This window comes from Garra rufa, chromosome 14, assembly GCF_049309525.1.
Source record: "Garra rufa chromosome 14, GarRuf1.0, whole genome shotgun sequence".
NCBI classification, from domain to species: Eukaryota; Metazoa; Chordata; class Actinopteri; order Cypriniformes; family Cyprinidae; genus Garra; species Garra rufa.
In genome coordinates, this window is record NC_133374.1 from 25,829,383 (window position 1) to 25,848,683 (window position 19,301).

The 19,301-nt window shown below is 32.9% G+C and overlaps 2 protein-coding genes across 2 annotated transcripts; both read left to right on the plus strand.

The window, feature by feature from the left end:
• The first annotated feature begins 879 nt into the window (after positions 1–879).
• On the plus strand, positions 880–5,883 carry LOC141285440 (alpha-crystallin B chain-like). Its single transcript, XM_073818454.1, has 3 exons — positions 880–1,185; positions 2,254–2,376; positions 3,212–5,883. The coding sequence occupies exons 1-3, from the start codon at positions 997–999 to the stop codon at positions 3,428–3,430; spliced, it is 531 nt and encodes a 176-aa protein (XP_073674555.1). The 5' UTR covers positions 880–996; the 3' UTR covers positions 3,431–5,883.
• A 3,274-nt stretch (positions 5,884–9,157) lies between these two features.
• On the plus strand, positions 9,158–18,318 carry arcn1b (archain 1b). Its single transcript, XM_073817812.1, has 10 exons — positions 9,158–9,339; positions 12,046–12,309; positions 12,394–12,573; positions 12,662–12,864; positions 12,944–13,108; positions 14,370–14,535; positions 14,717–14,864; positions 14,985–15,093; positions 16,915–17,119; positions 17,211–18,318. The coding sequence occupies exons 1-10, from the start codon at positions 9,337–9,339 to the stop codon at positions 17,298–17,300; spliced, it is 1,533 nt and encodes a 510-aa protein (XP_073673913.1). The 5' UTR covers positions 9,158–9,336; the 3' UTR covers positions 17,301–18,318.
• The last annotated feature ends 983 nt before the right edge of the window (positions 18,319–19,301 follow it).

Here is a 19,301-nt window from a genome sequence, read left to right on the forward strand (position 1 = left end):
TGGACAGTCATGGCTAAGACAAAGGAGGTCACTGAGGACCTGCGGCTGCGCATTGTAGCTGCTCACAAGTCAGGAAAGGGCTATAAGGCCATATCTAAATGTTTTGAAGTTCCAGTGGCTACAGTGCAAAGTATTATTAAAAAATACAAGACGTTCCGCACTGTGAAAAATCTCAGAGGACGTGGTCAGAAGCCATGAATCTGGGCTGTGCTGGTGCCAACATCTCAAGGCAGACAGTCTAACGGACACTGAACACTGTTGGGTTCCACGGACGCAGACCAAGGAGGACACCACTTCTCCAGATAAGGCACACAAATCTTGGCCTTTGCAAATGCTCATCTGGACAAAGAAGAAGACCTCTGGTCTTCTGTTTTATGGTCAGATGAAACAAAAATGTAATTGTTTGGCCACAATGATGTAGCCTTCATTTGGAGAAAAAAAGGAGCCTTCAACCCTAAGGACGCCCACTATCCTAGAGGGCTTATTTTTTACAGCGGCTCACCAGTCTTGCTGATTCCTGCAGTCCCAACCATTTTAGGGCATAATATTATCTTTCTGCCTGAGTTCTTCACTGATAGTAGCCAGGAGGGAGCAGATAGTATCTGGCCATGTCCCGTTCAGCACACCGGGGGCAGAATCCCTCCTGGCACAGGAGTTTGCTGGGGATGTGGCCAGTTGACATAAAGGCTTCACTCAGAACCATTCTAACTTAGGCAGGCAAATATTTTTCCAGGCTTGTGAGCAGAGGGGCATTAACACTATTCAGAGCCCGGTTTTTCGAGAATGAATGATCTAAGAGAGAGTGAAGGGTGATTAAATAGCTTTTTGTTTGAATGAGCCAGATGGGAAGAGGGCAGCAAAAAACACTTGAGCTCATAACTGGAGACGGATCAAGCGGGTAGCTGACATGAGGTTTACAGATGGGCCATAAATACAGGCCCACAGCAGAACATGCAGCAGATCCGCTGTCAACTTCAAACGCTTCGCTGAGATACAATGGAAATTTCTGTCCAGCATCCCTGGTACGTTCGGGGCTGGTTCCCAGACTACTTCCCTTATCGAATTTATGACCAGAATTTCGGAGAGCACCTACCCGACAGTGACTTTTTTTCACCTTTCTACATGTTTTACTATCGACCTTATTTCTGGCGTTTTCCAAACTGGGAGGACAGTGGCAAGTCAGAGGTGAGTTCAACGATCTAGGCATTACCGAGAATGCAACTGTATAAAATGCAGTTTTATTAATATAAGGTAGTGCTTCGGGTAATAAGTATATTGTTTTAATTTTTTTATCGTTGTTAATTCATGGTAGTTCATAAAATGATTGTTGAACTAATGTTAAAAAATGTATCAGTATACACTAGCACAGTGTTTTTCAACCTTTTTTGAGCCAAGGTACATTTTTAATTGAAAAAAAATCACAAGGCACACCAACAATCGAAACTGTAAAAAAATGAAACTCTGTAGCCTATTAGGGCTGGGCGATATGGCAAAAAAAATGTATCACTATAATTTTTTTCATATCAGTCGATATCGATAATTATTACGATAAATGTCAAATCTTTATATCTATCAATATTAAAGGCAGATTTTTTTCTCCTTAATGAAAGAAAAACCAGATAGTTAATTATTATTTATGGTTTATTGTCAGAACAAGACATTTTTTCCAAACAATGATCAATTGAGGTAGAATCTAGATTAGAATATTACTATCAAAATCAACATCAATAGAATACAATATTATTAATATTAATAGAATATATACAATTCTTAAAAAAAAAAAGAACTGAATCAAAAGTGACAGTAAAGATATTTGTAATGTTACAAACTATTTCTTTTTTTTAAATAAATGCTGTTCTTTTAAACTTTATATTCATTAAGAGGTTAAACAAACCTGAAAATAATGATCACAGTTTCCACAAAAATATTAAGCTTAAGTTTTTTTTTAGCATTAAGCATAATAAATGTTTCTTGAGCAGCAAATCAGCATATTACAATGATTTTAGACAACATGACAATAAAAACTGAAGAAATGGCTGGTGAAAATTTGGCTTTGCACCACTACATGACATTTTCCAATGTATTAAAATAGAAAACAGATATTTCAAATAATAAAAATATACTATTTTACTGTATTTTTGATAATTACAGCTTTGATGAGCATAAGTTTAACCACAAAATGCCAATGACAATATTAGAAACTGTGTTTTCAGAGATTTTGCACTATTTAGTTTGCCATATTCTCCAATACAGATGAAAATGGATAAAGATCGCTTTTTAATCAACCTGGATGTGAAGCACTTCTCTCCAGAGGAGCTGATGGTCAAGATCAATGATGCTTTTATTGAGATTTATGGGAAACATGATGAACGGCAGGTAACAAAACCCATTTTCAAAGTCACCTTTACTTTATTCACCATTTTGAACTTAAATAGTCGAATTTTAATATTGTGTTGGAACAAGGCTGGAAATCAAATATTCAAGATTTTGTGGATAAAGATACCAATTAAAATAGAATGCAGATGGCTTTCAATTCATGGGTTTTAGTTTAAAAGAATTGGCCAAACCTGCAGGAAATCGAGTTGGAATGAGAAGAAGTGAAAGTCTGTAAAAGCTTTTAAAAACGTTTTAAATATGAAGACTCTCGAACTTTCTAACAACATTCCATGTTTGAACTTGACATCCTTCATTTTTCTTGGTAAAGGTTTATTTTACACACACTCGAATTTTTAAGTTCTAGTTCCTTTCTACCCCATTTCAAATTTAATTCAAATTCAGCAAAACATTTTTTTTTTACATCCCCATTAAGTTTACATCCCCTTGATTCTTAATACTGTGTTTGTTAACCACAGTTGTATTTTTGGTTTAGTGATAGTTGTTCATGAGTCCCTTATTTGTCCTAAACTGCCCACTGTTCTTCAGAAAAATCCTTCAAATTCTAAAATCCTTCAAAACCCTCACAAATTATTTGGTTTTCCAGCATTTTTGTGTGTTTGAACCCTTTCCAACAATGACTGTATGATTTTGAGATTCCAAAATGCTGGAAAACCAAATAATTTTTGGGACCTTAACGATTTTTCTGAAGAACAGCAGGTAGTTTAACTGTTCAGGACAAACAAGGGAATCACGAACAACTATCACTAATCAAAAAAACACAGCTCAGTTCCTCAGTTACCTTAGTTCAAATAAACAGTATCTGTCTCTGTTACAGGATGAGCATGGCTCTGTAGCAAGGGAGTTTTACAGGAAGTACAAGATCCCCGACGATGTAAATACAGGTGCCATCAACGCTTTTCTATCTGCTGATGGTGTGCTGACCGTCTCCACACCACGCCACCTGGTGGTGCTGCCACAACCTGAGCACACCTGTATACACGGCCGCATTAGGCGGCCACTGATTCACTGCAGGCCCATCCATAATGATAAATAGCTTTAAATAGGATTTTTGTCCTATCAAAATGTTTGATGCACTGACATTTCATCATTCTTGTTACCAATTTCAATATCACAAAAAATAATACTAGCCTGAGCACTGAATAAAAAAACATTATGTATGAAGTAAATGTACAAATAGACTTCACTGTATAAATTGGATATACATGAATTCTTACTTATTTTACAAAAGTGATTCAGTCAAGGATAGGGAGTGTTTTTCTTTCTGATTTTGATTTACATAATTGGCACAAATGCTTCCGAGGAATAGCTCACCACAAAATGAAAAAAAAAAAAAGAAAAAACACACTTTTGGAGCCAATAGGAACTAGAAACCTGGATATGAACATTCTTCAAAATATCTTCTTTTTTGTTTAGGTGAACAAAGAAATTCATACAGGTTGTTTAGAACAACTTGAGGCTGAGTAACAAGTTAAACAATGACAGTAGGCCTATTTTCATTTTTGGGTGAACTATCACTTTAAGATCATATCATAATGCCAGGATCTCATATAACCGGTCGCAGTGATTTTAGTAAGACATGTTCCTGGATTAACATTTATGTTGATCCTGGATAAACATTAGTGTCCAAAAATATAGACTTAACCCAATCCCTACCCCTAAACCTAACCCTAACCATAATTTATTCCTAAAATCAAAGGGAAATAATACCTGTTAACAAGGGTGTAGAAGCATCTAACTGTGATCATAAGCCTAAAACTAACATTTCCTAAAATGTTATCCCTCAATTCTAATTGGTTGATTAAGATGTTGTTCCAGGATCAACAAGGATGTTGATCCAGGAACATGTTGTACTCGGTGAAATCACGTTCACCGCTAAGATCATGACACGCACAACAACCATATATTAGTTTTTAAAAAAGTGGACAGGACAGGGGTGGGAGGTTTGGTGTCCTAGATTTGGTATCAAAATATTTTCATATCAAAACTACATAATTTACAAGTCACCGTTATTGAGATTGATCATAAACACAGCTGAAAAGCTTCCTACAACAGTTGCCATCCTTCACAAAACTAATATCTACTACAGTTTTACCACAGGTAGAATGCAAAATGTTTCAATACCAGCATTTCAGTCAAATGAAATTTATGTAATATTTCAAACTTTTAACCCACGGGAGAAAATCAACCCGCCGCAACAGTTTTAAATCAGCCCAATACAGGGGAAAAATGCGGATTTGGCAACCCTACATTCAACACGAGCTGCATCCAAAGCGATTTAATTAAGCAATAAGGTACGAGAGGCCGCTTCGCGTCGTGCCTAACAACGCCCTTCAGCCGTGATTTATTCACGATACAGCACGGCCTCAAGTACCTTATTGCTTTTATAAAATGGTTACCACACAATAAAAATATTACTATCAAAAATATATATTAATTTATATATATTAGGTTGTACGTTTTCATAAAGTAAAATCATTAATTGCCTTCCGCTGTAAAAAGTAGTTCCTAACTGCTAAAGCTTTGTTTGAGTTGCTAAGGGTGGTTGCTAAGGAGGTTCAATGATACACAGAACGTTGAGTGAAGCGGTCGTAGCCGTGCTGTATCGTGAATAAAACACAGCTGCTGACCAATCAGAATTGAGGAATGGAACTAACCGTTTTAAATGCTCCGCATATTGATAGCGCGAAAGTTACATTCAATATTAGAATGCTTGCGGGAGAGGGATTAAGAAAACAGTCCTTAAAACAAGGCTTTAATACAAAAACGCACACAATGAATGCGACTGTAGAAAGCAAAAGCCGAATCCCAGACATTTTGGGCGATTTAGGAATCCCGACCTGACGCATTTTTTTTTATTTTTTTTATAGAGGACATATCCTGGAAAAAGAGGACGTATGGTCACCTTAACTTAAATAATATGGTAAAACACACCAATTAAGTTAAAAACATCTGGACGCGATGAGACCGGAAGGCAGACTCATAAAGTTTACAAATGGCCGCATTCGCTCTTACTTGACAAATAAGGTGTTACCAGATATACACCTGTCTATTTTGAATGATACAATATCATGCAAAACGCGCAGTGAGGTCTATTTTGAATGATACAATATCATGCAAAACGCGCAGTGAGGTCTATTTTGAATGATACAATATCATGCAAAACGCGCAGTGAGGTCAGTAAACGCAGGTTGTTATTGGAGTTGGGTTTGGTTTGTTATATTTATGGCCTACAGTTGGACCTTGCATGTAATTATGTGGTTGACTTGGATTTTGGCTTTGAGAGCAAGCAGTATTGAAGTGGGATGTTGTGCAGTACTGGCCGGCTTTATTGAATTTAATAAATCCCCAAGTCAAAATACTGATAAATGAATGATTTTACAGCTGCACTTGTTTGATACTGGGGTCTAAACCAACAGACCAAGTTAAATGTGTTTTGCTGATGTTGTTGCACTTAATGGACAGTAATAAAGATGACCTTGAAAACGTGTTGCTTGTGGACATCGATTCTGTGACACGGTAAGACAAATGTGCCTCAGTCAACGGTGTGACAAGATGCCGTGGATCATCAAATTTGTGGTTGTCGCATACAGTATGGAAAGTAAAAAAAAACTGAGTTTGGATTTCTGATGGCAGGGGTGTAGTTACTGAATTCATTCCTCTTGTTTAGTCCACTGTCATTCCCACTGTCATGTGCTTCATATTTTATTTTCCATACTTCTTAGAGTGATGTGTTATAACTAACAAGTAAGGGGGACTGTTGCAGTAGCTACTTTCAGCATTAAAATATCAAAATATATGGCTGTTCCCACTTCTTCATACACTCTCAGGGAAGAGTCTGGTCTTCTGTGGCCATCAGATTTTTCTCTTAAGTTATATAAACCACATCAAACTATACACAGTTTGCCTTATTATATAAAGTCAAAACAAAATTTATTCAGACACCTCGTACATTGTCGCAGTTTATAGCTTAGAAAATGTGAATAAAATATGACAAGAACTCAAGAGTTAAAGTGTGTCAGAATAAATTCATCTTGATAATCACAAATGAATTTCAGTCAAACTAAAATGTATTCAGACAACTTCATAATTTCTCACATTATCACAGTTCATTTGCTAGTTTAGAAAATGGTGATAAAATATGACAAGAACTTAAGAGTTAAACTGTGTCAGGACGAATTCGTCTTGATAATGTCAAATTACTTTGATAGAAAGGTATGTGACAAAACATGGTCAGGTCAAAGTGTCAAATTAATTTTTTGGTCCTATAAATGTTTTTTACTGGCAGTCCACTGTATGAATAATTTTTGGGTATAACATGTCACAGTTTACTTTATTTTGCTATGCTTACTTACATAAATGAACTATATGTTCCTGCACCTACTAGTAAAAAATGTCAAAAATTATATCTGGTGTCTGAATAATTTTTGGTTTGACTGTACTTCGTCATGCACTCATTTTTTACTCAGTGATTAGCTGTAAACAACAATATATTTACGGGATGATAAATCATGATAAGCCTTTTTATCTAATAGCATGTTAAAATCAAAAGATAAATATTTTATTTTAACATTTTAAACTCTTACTTTTAAAGTCTTAAGTATAAAATGGTCGAAAATTATTTTTAAAAAATCTAAAACTGTATCAAAATCTCTCGTACTCTTATTTTCTTAGTAACTATGACGATTTAAGTTAAAAAATAAATTAAAATAAATAAATTAATTAATTAATTAATTAATTAATTCTACTTTCTCTAGCAAAGAAGCTGGTTCTCAATCATGAGGTCGGGGCACTCGGAAAAGTCCAAAGGGCCACAAAATGACTGAAAATGATTAAAAGTATGATAAAATAAGCTTTAAAAATAAACTAAAACAACTAAATTGATTGCCTCAAGAACTTTTTTTCTACAGTAAAGTAAAAACTGTATTTTAAAATGTAATTAATTGAATAATTTATTTATTTTATTATTATATATTATTTTATTTATTATTATATATTATTCTATTTATTTTATTATTATTCATTTATTTATTTTGATTAATAGAAAGTTCAAAATAACAGCATTTATTTGAAATACAAATGTATTGCAAAATCAAACATGTTTTATTGTTACTTTTGAGCAATTTAATGCATCCTTGCTAAATAAACATATACATCCATACACTGTCATTCAAAAGTTTGGAATCAGTAAGATTTTTAATATACATTTTTTTAATAGAGTCTCTTATGCTCATCAAAGTTGTATTTATTTGATTCAAATACAGAAAAAAAAAACTGTAATATTGTCAAATATTATTGCAGTTTCTAATATTGGTTACCTATTTTAATATACTTTTAAATATCATGTTATTTCTGTGCCGTAGCACTGAATTTCCATCACTCAATGCTTCAGTGTCACATGAACCTTCAGAAATAATTGTAATGCTAATTTAATATCAGTGTTGAAACTGTTGTGCCGTTTATAATTTTTTTGGAACCTGTGATACTTTTTACTTTGAATCTTTGATGAACAAAAAGTTCAAAAGAACAGCATTTATTCAAAATAGAAATCTTTTCTAACAACATAAGTCTTTATTACTACTATTAATTTCTTTAAAAAAAAAAGAAAAAGAAAAAAATGGACAGACCCCAAACTTTTGAGTAGTAGTGTATATTGTAACACAACATTTATATTTGTAATAAACACCATTTTAACTATTTATTTATTACAGAATCATGAAAAAAGTAATACAGGTTACAGATATATTAAGCAGCACTGTTTCCAACATTGATAATAAATTAGCTTATTAGAATGATTTAATTAATGATGTAATTATGCTGAAAATTCAGCTTTGCTTCACAGGAATAAATTACATTTTAAAGCATATTAAAATAGAAAACTGTTCATTTAAATTGCAATAATATTTTACACAACTTTTTCTGTATATTTTGATCAAATAGATACAGTCTTAATAAAAAGCTTCTTTAAAAAACATTAAAAATCTTACTGATCCCAAACTTTCAAACGGCAATGTACGTACATAAATAAATAAATAGTGTATTCTCTTCATTCATAACATGAATTTAGCTAAAGTTAAAGGAGTAGTTCACTTTCAGATGTTCATGTCTTTCTTTCTTCAGTTGTAAAGAAATTATGTTTTTTGAGGAAAACATTTCAGGATTTCTCTCCGTAGAATGGACTTCTATGGTGCCCCCCAGTTTGAACTTCCAAAAATGCAGTTTAAATGCAGCTTAAAGGGCTCTAAATGATCCCAGCAGAGGAAGAAGGGTCTTATCCAGCGAAACAATTGGTTATTTTCTAAAGCATTTACAACTTATATACTTTTTAGTCTCAAATGCTTGTTTTGCCGAGCTACAAGACGAGCATTCGAGGATAAAAAGTATATAAATTGTAATTTAAAAAAATAATAATAATAATAACACATTGTTTTGCGAAATAATAATTCTTCTTCGGCTGTGATCATTTAGAGCCCTTTGAAGCTGCATTTTGGAAGTTCAAACTCGGGGGCACCATAGAAGTCCATTATATCGAGAGAAATCCTGAAATATTTACTCAAAAACATAATTTCCTAACGACTGAAGAAAGAAAGACATGAACATTTTGTATGACAAGGGAGTGAGTACATTATCTGTAAATTTTTGTACTGAAACTGAACTACTCCTTTAACAAGTCTACCTCTGTCAAGTTTATCGTTCGCAGTAGCTGTTCTCCACCGTTAGATGTCGCCATCAACTCTCATCAGCTTCTGACACGGCGCAACTTTTTCCGGTTGGACTCTGGAGACGTGGCTCTGTTTCTTCAATATTACAAGTCAAGCTATATGCTGCTGTTAAAACAGAGCAGAAGTCGCCACTTTTGACATTTTGTGTTGCTGAAACAGCTGGACAGACGGTGTCCGTGACTGAGTCCACTGACGGATCCTCGTCTGAAAGGGAACAGAAATGGTATGATTGTTTGTTTTGTGTATTTAGCAGGATGGAGCTAACAGCTAGCGCTATTGCTAATCACTCCTACAGTCTAAAACTCCTTTCGTTTCTAGTGTCAGTTACTGTAAAGTGTTTATCTAATCTGTTTTTGTTATAAAATAACATCATAGAAGGAAGGAAACGTTGCTAGATAGGCGTTGATATCTGATACAGCTAGCGAGCTAAAGGTTAGCTAGCCAATTAGATTGTCATCAGGAGTACTTACGGTTAAAGTAATTAAAGGAAGTAAATAGTTATTAGTGCCTGTATGACAAAACGTTGATATAATAAATTACCTTTTATTTAGTATTTTTCTTTAAATAATTTAGATATTGAGTGTATATAGAGATAACAGGTTGTAGCTAACTGACTTTGACAGTTCAAATACTGACTTCAGTATTTACCTGTCATGAAACATATATCTAAAATGACTTGCCAGTTAAGTATTTTATAGAGATATATTGACTTTTTTTAAATAATATTTTTTTATTAATTTATCAGACAATCACAAATTAATTACACACTTTTATAATTTCCTATGGCAGACCTTTATTAAAATTAAGAAAAAAAAAATGTTACTTATTTTTAATGTGTAATGTCGAGCAATTCATGTTATTGTAATCTGATATGCAGAAATATATATACATACATATACATATTTATTTATTTTTCTGGCTTTAGAAAAAAAACACATTAGACACTACAATATAACATGAATTTAAGTATAATGTTTTATTATTTATGCAAATTTATGTTTTACTGTTAAGTGTAAACTTCTAAAACAAAAAAATATTTTTTTCAGTTTCAGTATTAATTATAGCACTTATTTTATTTATTTCAATTGTAAAAACAACACACACATACATACATACATACATACATATATATATATATATATATATATATATATATGTATGATATTATTAATTTACATTTATATATAGACATTTTTTGTCTTTGTTTAGCCCATATTTTACTGTTAAATATAAAACTTTATATCATAAAAGTATTATTTATAACAAGTATTATTTTTATACTATTATAGCATTTATATTTTGAATTACCTTTTATTTTAATATTTTCAGTTTTAGTAATATAGTTCTGTGCTTTTGTAATTTGTTATTTTTTCTTTAATATTTCTGTTTAGCCTAAACTTATTTTAATTTCAGTTTAGTAATTTGTAGTACTTGTTTTTATTTTTGTTTTAGCATATGTTTTACTGTTCAGTGTAAAACTTTACATCATTCTCAAAACAAGTCTTACATAAGTATTATTTTTATACTGTTATAATGTTTATATTTTGAGTTTGCTTTTATTTTAATATTTTCAGTTTTAATATGTTTAAGTTTAGTTTTATGCTTTTATATTTTTGTTTAGCTTAAATTTATTGTAATTCAGTTTTAGTTACTTTAGTTACTTTAAATTGTTTTATTTCTTTTAATTGCCAAAACAACATTTCTACATGTTTGTTTTAGCCCATGTTTTACTGTTCAGTCTAAGTTATTAATTTTATACTATTATAGCATTTATATTAGTTTTTATATTAATATTTTCAATTTTAGTAATTTCGTTTTGTGCTTTTGTCCTGTTTAGTAATTTTACTACTTTAACTTGTTTTATTTCTTTTAATTGCTAAAACAGCATTTCTACATCATTTTTGTTTTAACCCATGTTTTACTGTTCAGTGTAAAACTTTACATCATTCTCAAAACAAGTGTTACATGAGTATTATTTTTATACTATTATAGATTTTATATTTTGAGTTAGTTTTCATTTGATTATTTTCTGTTTTAATATAAGTTTTTATCTAATTTTATTTTCTTTAATATTGCTGTTTTGCTTAATTTTTTTTATATATATATATTTTTTTATATTTTCAGTTAATATAAAAAGTTTATCTAGTTTTATGCTTTTGTCATTTTTAATACTTTCTTTAATATTTCTGTTTAGCTTAAATCTTTCAGTTTTAGTAATTTTACTACTTTAACTTGTTTTTTCTTATAATTGCCAAAACAACATTTTTGTTTTAGCCCATGTTTTACTGTTAAGTATAAAACTTTACATTATTCTCAAAACAAGTGTTATATAAGTATTATAAGTAGCATTTTTATTTTAATAGTTTTAGTTTAGTATAAGTTTGAGTAATTCAGTTATGTGCTTTTGTCATTTGTAAAAAAATATTTGATATTTCTATTTAGCTTAAATTTATTTTAATTTCAGTTCTAATAACTTTAGTACCTTAAAGTTTAATTTCTTTTATTTGTCAAAACAACATTTCTACATCAAGTTTTTAAGCTTAAGTTATTATATATATATATATATATATATATATATATATATATATATATATATTAAGCTTTTAATATTTATATTTGATTTTATTTTAGCTTTATTTAAATTAACAAAAAAAACTTTTTTTAAATAGTTTTAGTTAACAATAGCGACTAAATTGTACTTTAGTTTGTATTTATATTATGCTTAACCTACCAGTCAGAAGTTTGCACACTAATCTATCTTAAATGACCATTTCATTTTCCATTTGTATTATTTGCATTGGTAAAAGTTGATAGACATTTTCGTAAAATAAAGTTTATGCTGCTGTTTCATTTCTAAAAGCAGTCAACATCCTAATCAAAAATTGTGCTTCATCTGATTAGGTTTTTAACATCAATGAAATCTTTGCAGGTGCTCTTGGCAGCGGCGGTGTGCACTAAGGCAGGAAAAGCCATAGTGTCACGACAGTTCGTAGAGATGACGCGAACCCGCGTCGAGGGTCTGCTGGCTGCCTTTCCCAAACTGATGAATATAGGAAAGCAGCACACCTTTGTGGAAACGGACAGTGTGCGCTACGTCTACCAGCCCCTGGAGAAACTCTACATGGTTCTGATCACTACAAAAAACAGCAACATTCTGGAGGACTTGGAGACACTAAGGCTTTTCTCCCGAGTGGTAAAACCTTCTTTTCTATTTTCCCTATTCTTGCACTTCTTGGATATGTCTTGAATAAGTGATTGATTTCTGTGTCCTCCCCAGATCCCTGAATACTGCAGAGTGCTGGAGGAAAGCGAGATCTCAGAGCACTGTTTTGATCTCATATTTGCATTTGACGAGATCGTAGCTCTGGGCTACCGGGAGAATGTTAACCTGGCACAAATTCGCACTTTTACTGAGATGGACTCACATGAAGAAAAAGTCTTCAGGGCTGTCAGAGAGGTCCGATATTCCCTTAAATGCAGTGAAACCCTCTGTGCTTTAAATTTGAATTGAACCAACTCTAATTTTCATGGTTTCTCTTTAACAGACTCAAGAAAGAGAAGCAAAGGCTGAGATGAAACGCAAGGCTAAAGAGCTGCAGCGAGCAAGACAAGATGCAGAACGTTCCGGAAAGAAATCGCCAGGTTTTGGAGGATTTGGAAGTTCAGGAATGAGCAGCATCACATCAGCCACCATCATCACAGATACAATAGAGCCAGAGAAGCCCAAAGTTGCTCCTGCTCCAATCAGGTAAGTGCTGTAACCGTGGGCTGTGACACATCTAAATGCATAAGCATTTGGAAGTTAATCTGTCCTGTTCTTCTTGTAGGCCGAGTGGGTCCAGTAAAGCACTGAAGCTGGGGGTCAAAGGAAAAGAGGTAGATAACTTTGTGGACAAACTGAAGTCAGAAGGAGAAAATATCATCACATCAGGTGCAGGAAGGAAGGCATCAGAGGCCTCTAAAGTCCTTCAGCCTCCAGTGAATATAGAGAGGTATTACTTACTTATTTTATTTTAGTACCTGGCACATTCAAATTCCTGTTATGTACACTACTATTCAAGAGTCTGTGGTCTGTAAGTGGTTAAATATTATTCCTTAAGGATAAATTTATTTGATCAAAAGTTGCAGTAAAGATATGTATAGTATTACAAAAAAAAACTAATATTAATCAAAAATCTCTTTAAAAAAATGTATCACTGTTTCCAAAAAACGAACTTTTCTCAAACAAATTATAACTATAAAAAACTTTTTGAGCACCAAATAATCTTATTTGAATGATTTCTGAAGGATCATGTGAAAAATGCATATTCATTCTAAAAATCTCTTCAAAAAATAAAACAATATATCACTGTTTCCAAAAAAAAAAAAAAAACTTTTCTCCAACAAATTGTAACTACAACTAAAAAAAGAAAAGAAAAAAAACTTTTTCAGCACCAAAAAATCATATTTGAATGATTTCTGTAGGATCATGTGACACTAAGGACTGGAGTTATAATGCTGAAAATGCAGCATTGCATTACAAGAATAAATTATATTTTAAAATATATTTAAATAGAAAACAAATATATATATACTACCGGTCAAAAGTTTGGGGACAGTAAGAGTTGTGATGTTTTTAAAGAAACTCTCTTATGCTCATTAGTGCTGCATTTATTTAATCAAAAATATATATATATATAAAAAAACTGTAATATTGCTAAATGTTATTACAATATAAAATAATAGTTTCTATTGTAATATACTTTAAAATTAAATTTATTCCTGTGATGCAAAGCTGAATTTTCATCAGCCATTACTTCAGTCTTAAGTGTCACATGATCCTTCAGAAATCATTCTAATATACTGATTTGTTATTAGAATGATCTATACTGGATTATATATCGCAACAGTTGCCCTGCAAAGTATTTATTTAGAAATTGTGATATTTTTTTTTTAGGATTCTTTGATGAATAAAAAGCTCAAAAGAACAGCATTTATTCAAAATATAAATATTTTCTAACAATGTAAGTATTTGCATACTTTTTATCAATTTAACACACCCTTGGTGAATAAAAGTATTAATTTCTTTCAAAAAAAATACAAAATAAAAAAAAAGAGAAGGAAAATTTACTGACCCCAAACTTTTGACCGGTAGTGTATAACTAAAACTGCGTCCTTGGTGAGCCTAAAAGAGTAAAATCTTATTTTCTTATTATAATGATGTTATTTTCCAGTTATTCCAGTTTTCAATAATTTATAAACTCTGTTTCCCAGTGTACATCTGAGGGTGGAGGAGAAGATCTCTCTGACCTGTGGTCGGGATGGTGGACTGCAGAACATGGAGGTTCTGGGCATGATCACTCTGAAAGTCACAGATGAAAAAAGTGGACGTATTTCCATACTCATCAACAACAATGACAAGAAAGGAGCCCAACTACAGGTCTGTGAGACACAACATAGTATGTCAAGGTCTCAGCATTTATTTCGAATGGGAAGTTAGAGGCAGTCTCGTATTTTTAGAAAAGAACGCTGCGCTCTCATTGACCTTCAGATCTTCAAAAATCTGAGAAAAAAAAAAAAAAAAACTCTGATTCTGATATTGTTGTCCATGTATTCTTCAGACTCACCCTCATGTTGATAAAAAGCTGTTCACCAATGAGTCTGTGATCGGTCTGAAAAACCAGGATAAGTCCTTCCCTCTCAACACTGATTTGGGGGTCCTGAAATGGAGGTTACAGACCACAGACGAGTCCCTCATTCCTTTTACCAGTGAGTCTTCTCATTCTACTTCATAGAAGTGTTAATAAATAAAGTTACTGAACTTAATGATTTAGTGTTACAATGATTTCACAAACGTTTTAATCATGCATGTACCTTCTGTACTCTCAGTTAACTGTTGGCCGTCAGAAAGTGGAAGTGGCTGTGATGTCAACATTGAGTATGAACTTCAGGACGAGGCACTTGAGCTCAATGATGTTGTGATTACTATTCCTGTGCCGTAAGTGCTTATTTACATTATTTAAAATGTATATATGTGACCCTGGACCACAAAACCAGTCATAAGGGTACATTTTTCGAAATTGAGATTTATACATCAACCAAAAGCTGAATAAAATAAGCTTTCCATTAATGTATGGTTTGATAGGATTTGATAGTATTTGGCCAAGATACAATTATTTGAGAATCTGGAATCTGATTGTGCAAAAAAATCTAAATATTAAGAAAATTGCTTTAAAGGTTGTCCAAATGAAGTTCTTAGCAATGCATATTACATATTTGCGGTAGGAAATGTACAAAATATCTTCATGGAGCAGGATCTTAATATCCTAATGATTTTTGGCATAAACGAAAAATTGATCATTTTGACCCATACAATGTATTTTTGGCTATTGCTAAAAATATACCCGTGCTACTTAAGGTTTTGTGGTCCAGGGTCACATATATGTTAGTGGTAAATTATATGACCAACATTTTAGTATCATTTTATTTCATAGTAACAATATATATCACAATATAGTTATTTTTGCTTTAAATAACATCTTTATAATAAAAAAGCATTGATACCATAATTTCATAATTCTTGTCACCAGTGTCAAAATCACCAAAAAAACCTAAATAAAAAAAAATAAAAAACTCAAGTTCACAGAAGACAAGTAAACACTTGATTAAATAAGGATAAGAAACTAATCACAAATAGTTTCTGATAGGACAAAAAATGACAGTGAAACAAATAAATAAGAAATGCTACATACATTGTATAAAATACTGCATAATGTTCACTGTGTAAATTAAATATATACAGTCAAAGTCAAAAGTTTACATACACCTTGCAGGATCTGCAAAACGTTAATTATTTTACCAGAAATAAAAGGTACTATACAAAAGTTATTTTTTATTTAGCACTGAGCTGAATAAGATATTTTACATAAGACATTTATATATAGTCCACAACAGAAAATAATAGTTGAATTTGAAAAAATTACCCTGTTCAAAAGTTTACATGCACTTAATACTGTGTTGTTACCTGAATGATCCACAGCCGTGTTTTTTTTTTTTTTTGGCTAGTGGTAGTTGTTCATGAGTCCCTTGTTTGTCCTGAACAGTCAAACTGCCTGCTGTTCTTAAGGAAAAAAAAAATTCCACAAATTCTGTTTTTTTTTTTTTTTATTAGCATTTTTGTGTATTTGAACCCTTTCCAACAATGACTGTATGATTTTGAGATCCATCTTTTCACACTGAGGACAACTCAGGGACTCATATGCAACTATTACAGAAGGTTCAAACATTCACTGATGCTTTAGAAGGAAAAATGACGCATTAAGAGCCGGAGGTGAAAACTTTTTGAAATTGAAGATCAGTCTAAATTTAACTTATTTTGTCTTCTGGAAAACATGTAAGTATGTCTGGTAGCTTTTGAAGGGCAGTGCTAAATGAAAAAAAAAAAAATCTATTTAGGCAAAATAAGAAAAATATACACATCTTCATTCTGTTCAAAAGTTTACACCCCTGGGTTTTCTTCTGGAGCATCGGTGAGCGTTTGAACCTTCTGTAATAGTTGCATATGACTCCCTCAGTTGTCCTCAGTGTGAAAAGATGGATCTCAAAATCATACAGTCATGGTTGGAAAGGGTTCCACTACACAAAAATGCTGAAGAACCGAAGAATTTGTGGGACCTGAAGCATTTTTCTGAAGAACAGCAGGACAAACAAGGGTCTCATGAACAATTATCACTAGGTAACAACGCAGTATTAAGAATCAAGTGTATGTAAACTTTTGAACAGGTCATTATACCAACCTCTGTCTCTTGTGATCATGCAGGTCAGGTGTCGGTGCTCCTGTGGTCGGTGATTTGGATGGCCAGTATAACCATGACAGCAGGAAAAGCCTCCTGGAATGGTCACTTCCTGTCATCGATGAGAAAAACAAAAGTGGAAGCCTGGAGTTCAGTATAGATGGCAAACCCAACGACTTCTTCCCAATCCATGTTTCTTTTGTCTCCAAACGAAACTTTTGTGACATCCAGGCAAGTTACGCAGCTTTTCATAAATAAACCGACCACAAAAAATGATTCCTAAATGAGAAAGGAAATTACTTCATATCCATTGTTTCCACAGGTGGCCAAGGTGACACACGTAGAAGAAGGCAGTCCTGCCAAATTCTCTTCAGAGACGTCATTTGTTGTGGATAAGTATGAGATCCTGTAAAAGTTTCCCGGTGGAAGATCGTTTTAACCTGCCTGCCAGCTTAATGGATCAGAGAGCGTGCTGTACGTTAACAGAGCGCTCAAAACATTCTCTGACATGGGCTGCAGTACTTCTGTGTTTCTGTTTGTCTTAAAGGAAAATAATCTACCTTTATATAAACTGGACCTTCAGCTGCTCGAGTACTAAGTGCAGTCAGCTACACCTGCCAGGAAAGACAAAAGAGAGTAAAATAAAGCACTGTACCCATAGACATCAAGGGAAGATCAGTGTCATTCTACATCAGCCCATATGAACCCTCCTGACACTTCAGATTGAAAACTTAAAATAGTTGTTGCATGGATTTTGTTTAGAATTGCGACCCAATTGACTTTTTTTTTCAAAGTACATGATCCGCATCAGCTCATTAGGAATTTGATTTCATTTCTGATCATCAAAGAATAAATTCTGTTTTTCTAATATGGAAACAGACCTAATATTGTAGTACCAAATTAATGTGTGGGTGCAATAAGAACTGACACTGCATTAAATGCGCAGTCCAAATTTAGACTCATATTTTTCATTTCTTTAAATGACACCTCTGCTGTTAGCTGTTAGTACATTTGAATATCATTGTGTACATCAAAAAGAGCACAAACGCTTTTTGCCTTTTAGTTTTTCCCCCTTTTGGTTTAGTTATATTTATGTAATCATTTGTGTGAAGAATAATCTAAACGGGGCGATTTTTCATTCTCTGTTGTTATGTAAGTAATGTTTCACATAATCTGTTTAAATGTTTTTTCTTTTTATTCATTGCTGCATTTATTTGGCTAAACAGGAAAATGTATGCTCTCTGGCTTCCCAGATGTTATTAAGAATGGATTTATTTTTTATTTTTTTGTATTTCCATAACGTTAAATACATTTATCAGCGCACACTCAAAGATGATTACAGAGCGCCATGGGGAGGGTTACGACATTCCATTCTGCTGTAAAATACTTATGAATACCTTTAATCAGTAATAAAGTCAGATTTAATTAAAGTATTTTCTGGGCTCTTTTTGCCTCAATATGTGGTTTGCCTATTGCCTTTTGAATACTGTAGCTGCATGATATTTGTATTAGTAGTGCAGGCTAGAGTTAAGGGATTGTTTTAAATTCTTAATTCTATGTATTAAAGAAAGCAGCATAAAAAATCAAATCATGTGGCATTGTTTAGGCACCTAGAACACCACAGCGATGTTAAAGACCTCTCAGGTGGTTCATTGTAGTCATTGTTTTGCTGTAATAATAATGGTGAGTATTATCTGTAATGATAAATACATGCCCAGGCCTGGTTTGGGTCATGGCCTTAGTGCACTGGGAGATTGTTCTGGATTCATACAGGAATGTGAGGAATCTCAGAGACAAGGCGATGGCATTCAGAGTTGATAATGCATTAGGTATGGTTGAGTAGAGGGGATTCCTGCCAATGAATCACTTCCACAATAATATGGTCACCTTGTCTCATACAATTACTATGAGTGAGATCATTTATATCTGCTATGACATAGCTCTTTAGAATACTTGATTCTGATTTGTTATGGTGCAAAACTATGTTAATGTTAGTTTATGCCTCTCACTGCAATTTGGTCTGTTTCTTTCAAATGGTAAAATAGTTTCAACTAATTTTATGTCCATTTGGTAATTTTTCAGCTAAGTAGTTATGAACTAGTAATTAGCTGGGAACGCACTATAAGAGCAAGATTTCTGGCTCCCAGGTGTCTTTTATAGAGGTAAGAAGCTGAGATTAGGAGCACTCTCTTGAAGGGAGTGCTCCTAATCTCAGCTTGTTGCCTGTATAAAAGACACCTGTCCACAGAAGTAATCAATCAAATTCCAAAATCTCCACCATGGCCAAGACCAAAGAGCTGTCCATGTGTGTCAGGGACAAGATTGTAGACCAAGCGGCAACCTCCCGCTCTCTCTATTGAAACCAACACGGAAGTGGCTTAAACTGCAATTCATCGACTGGCCGCTAGAGACT

Bases quoted from the DNA above. Each gene is read 5' to 3' on its own strand.
- LOC141285440 (XM_073818454.1), top strand. From the start codon at position 997: ATGGAAATTTCTGTCCAGCATCCCTGGTACGTTCGGGGCTGGTTCCCA. The intron at 1,186-2,253 runs GTGAGTTCAACG...TCTCCAATACAG, and splicing joins AGGACAGTGGCAAGTCAGAG to ATGAAAATGGATAAAGATCG. The intron at 2,377-3,211 runs GTAACAAAACCC...TCTCTGTTACAG, and splicing joins GGAAACATGATGAACGGCAG to GATGAGCATGGCTCTGTAGC.
- arcn1b (XM_073817812.1), top strand. The intron at 14,536-14,716 runs GTCTGTGAGACA...TGTATTCTTCAG, and splicing joins AGAAAGGAGCCCAACTACAG to ACTCACCCTCATGTTGATAA. The intron at 15,094-16,914 runs GTAAGTGCTTAT...GTGATCATGCAG, and splicing joins GTGATTACTATTCCTGTGCC to GTCAGGTGTCGGTGCTCCTG.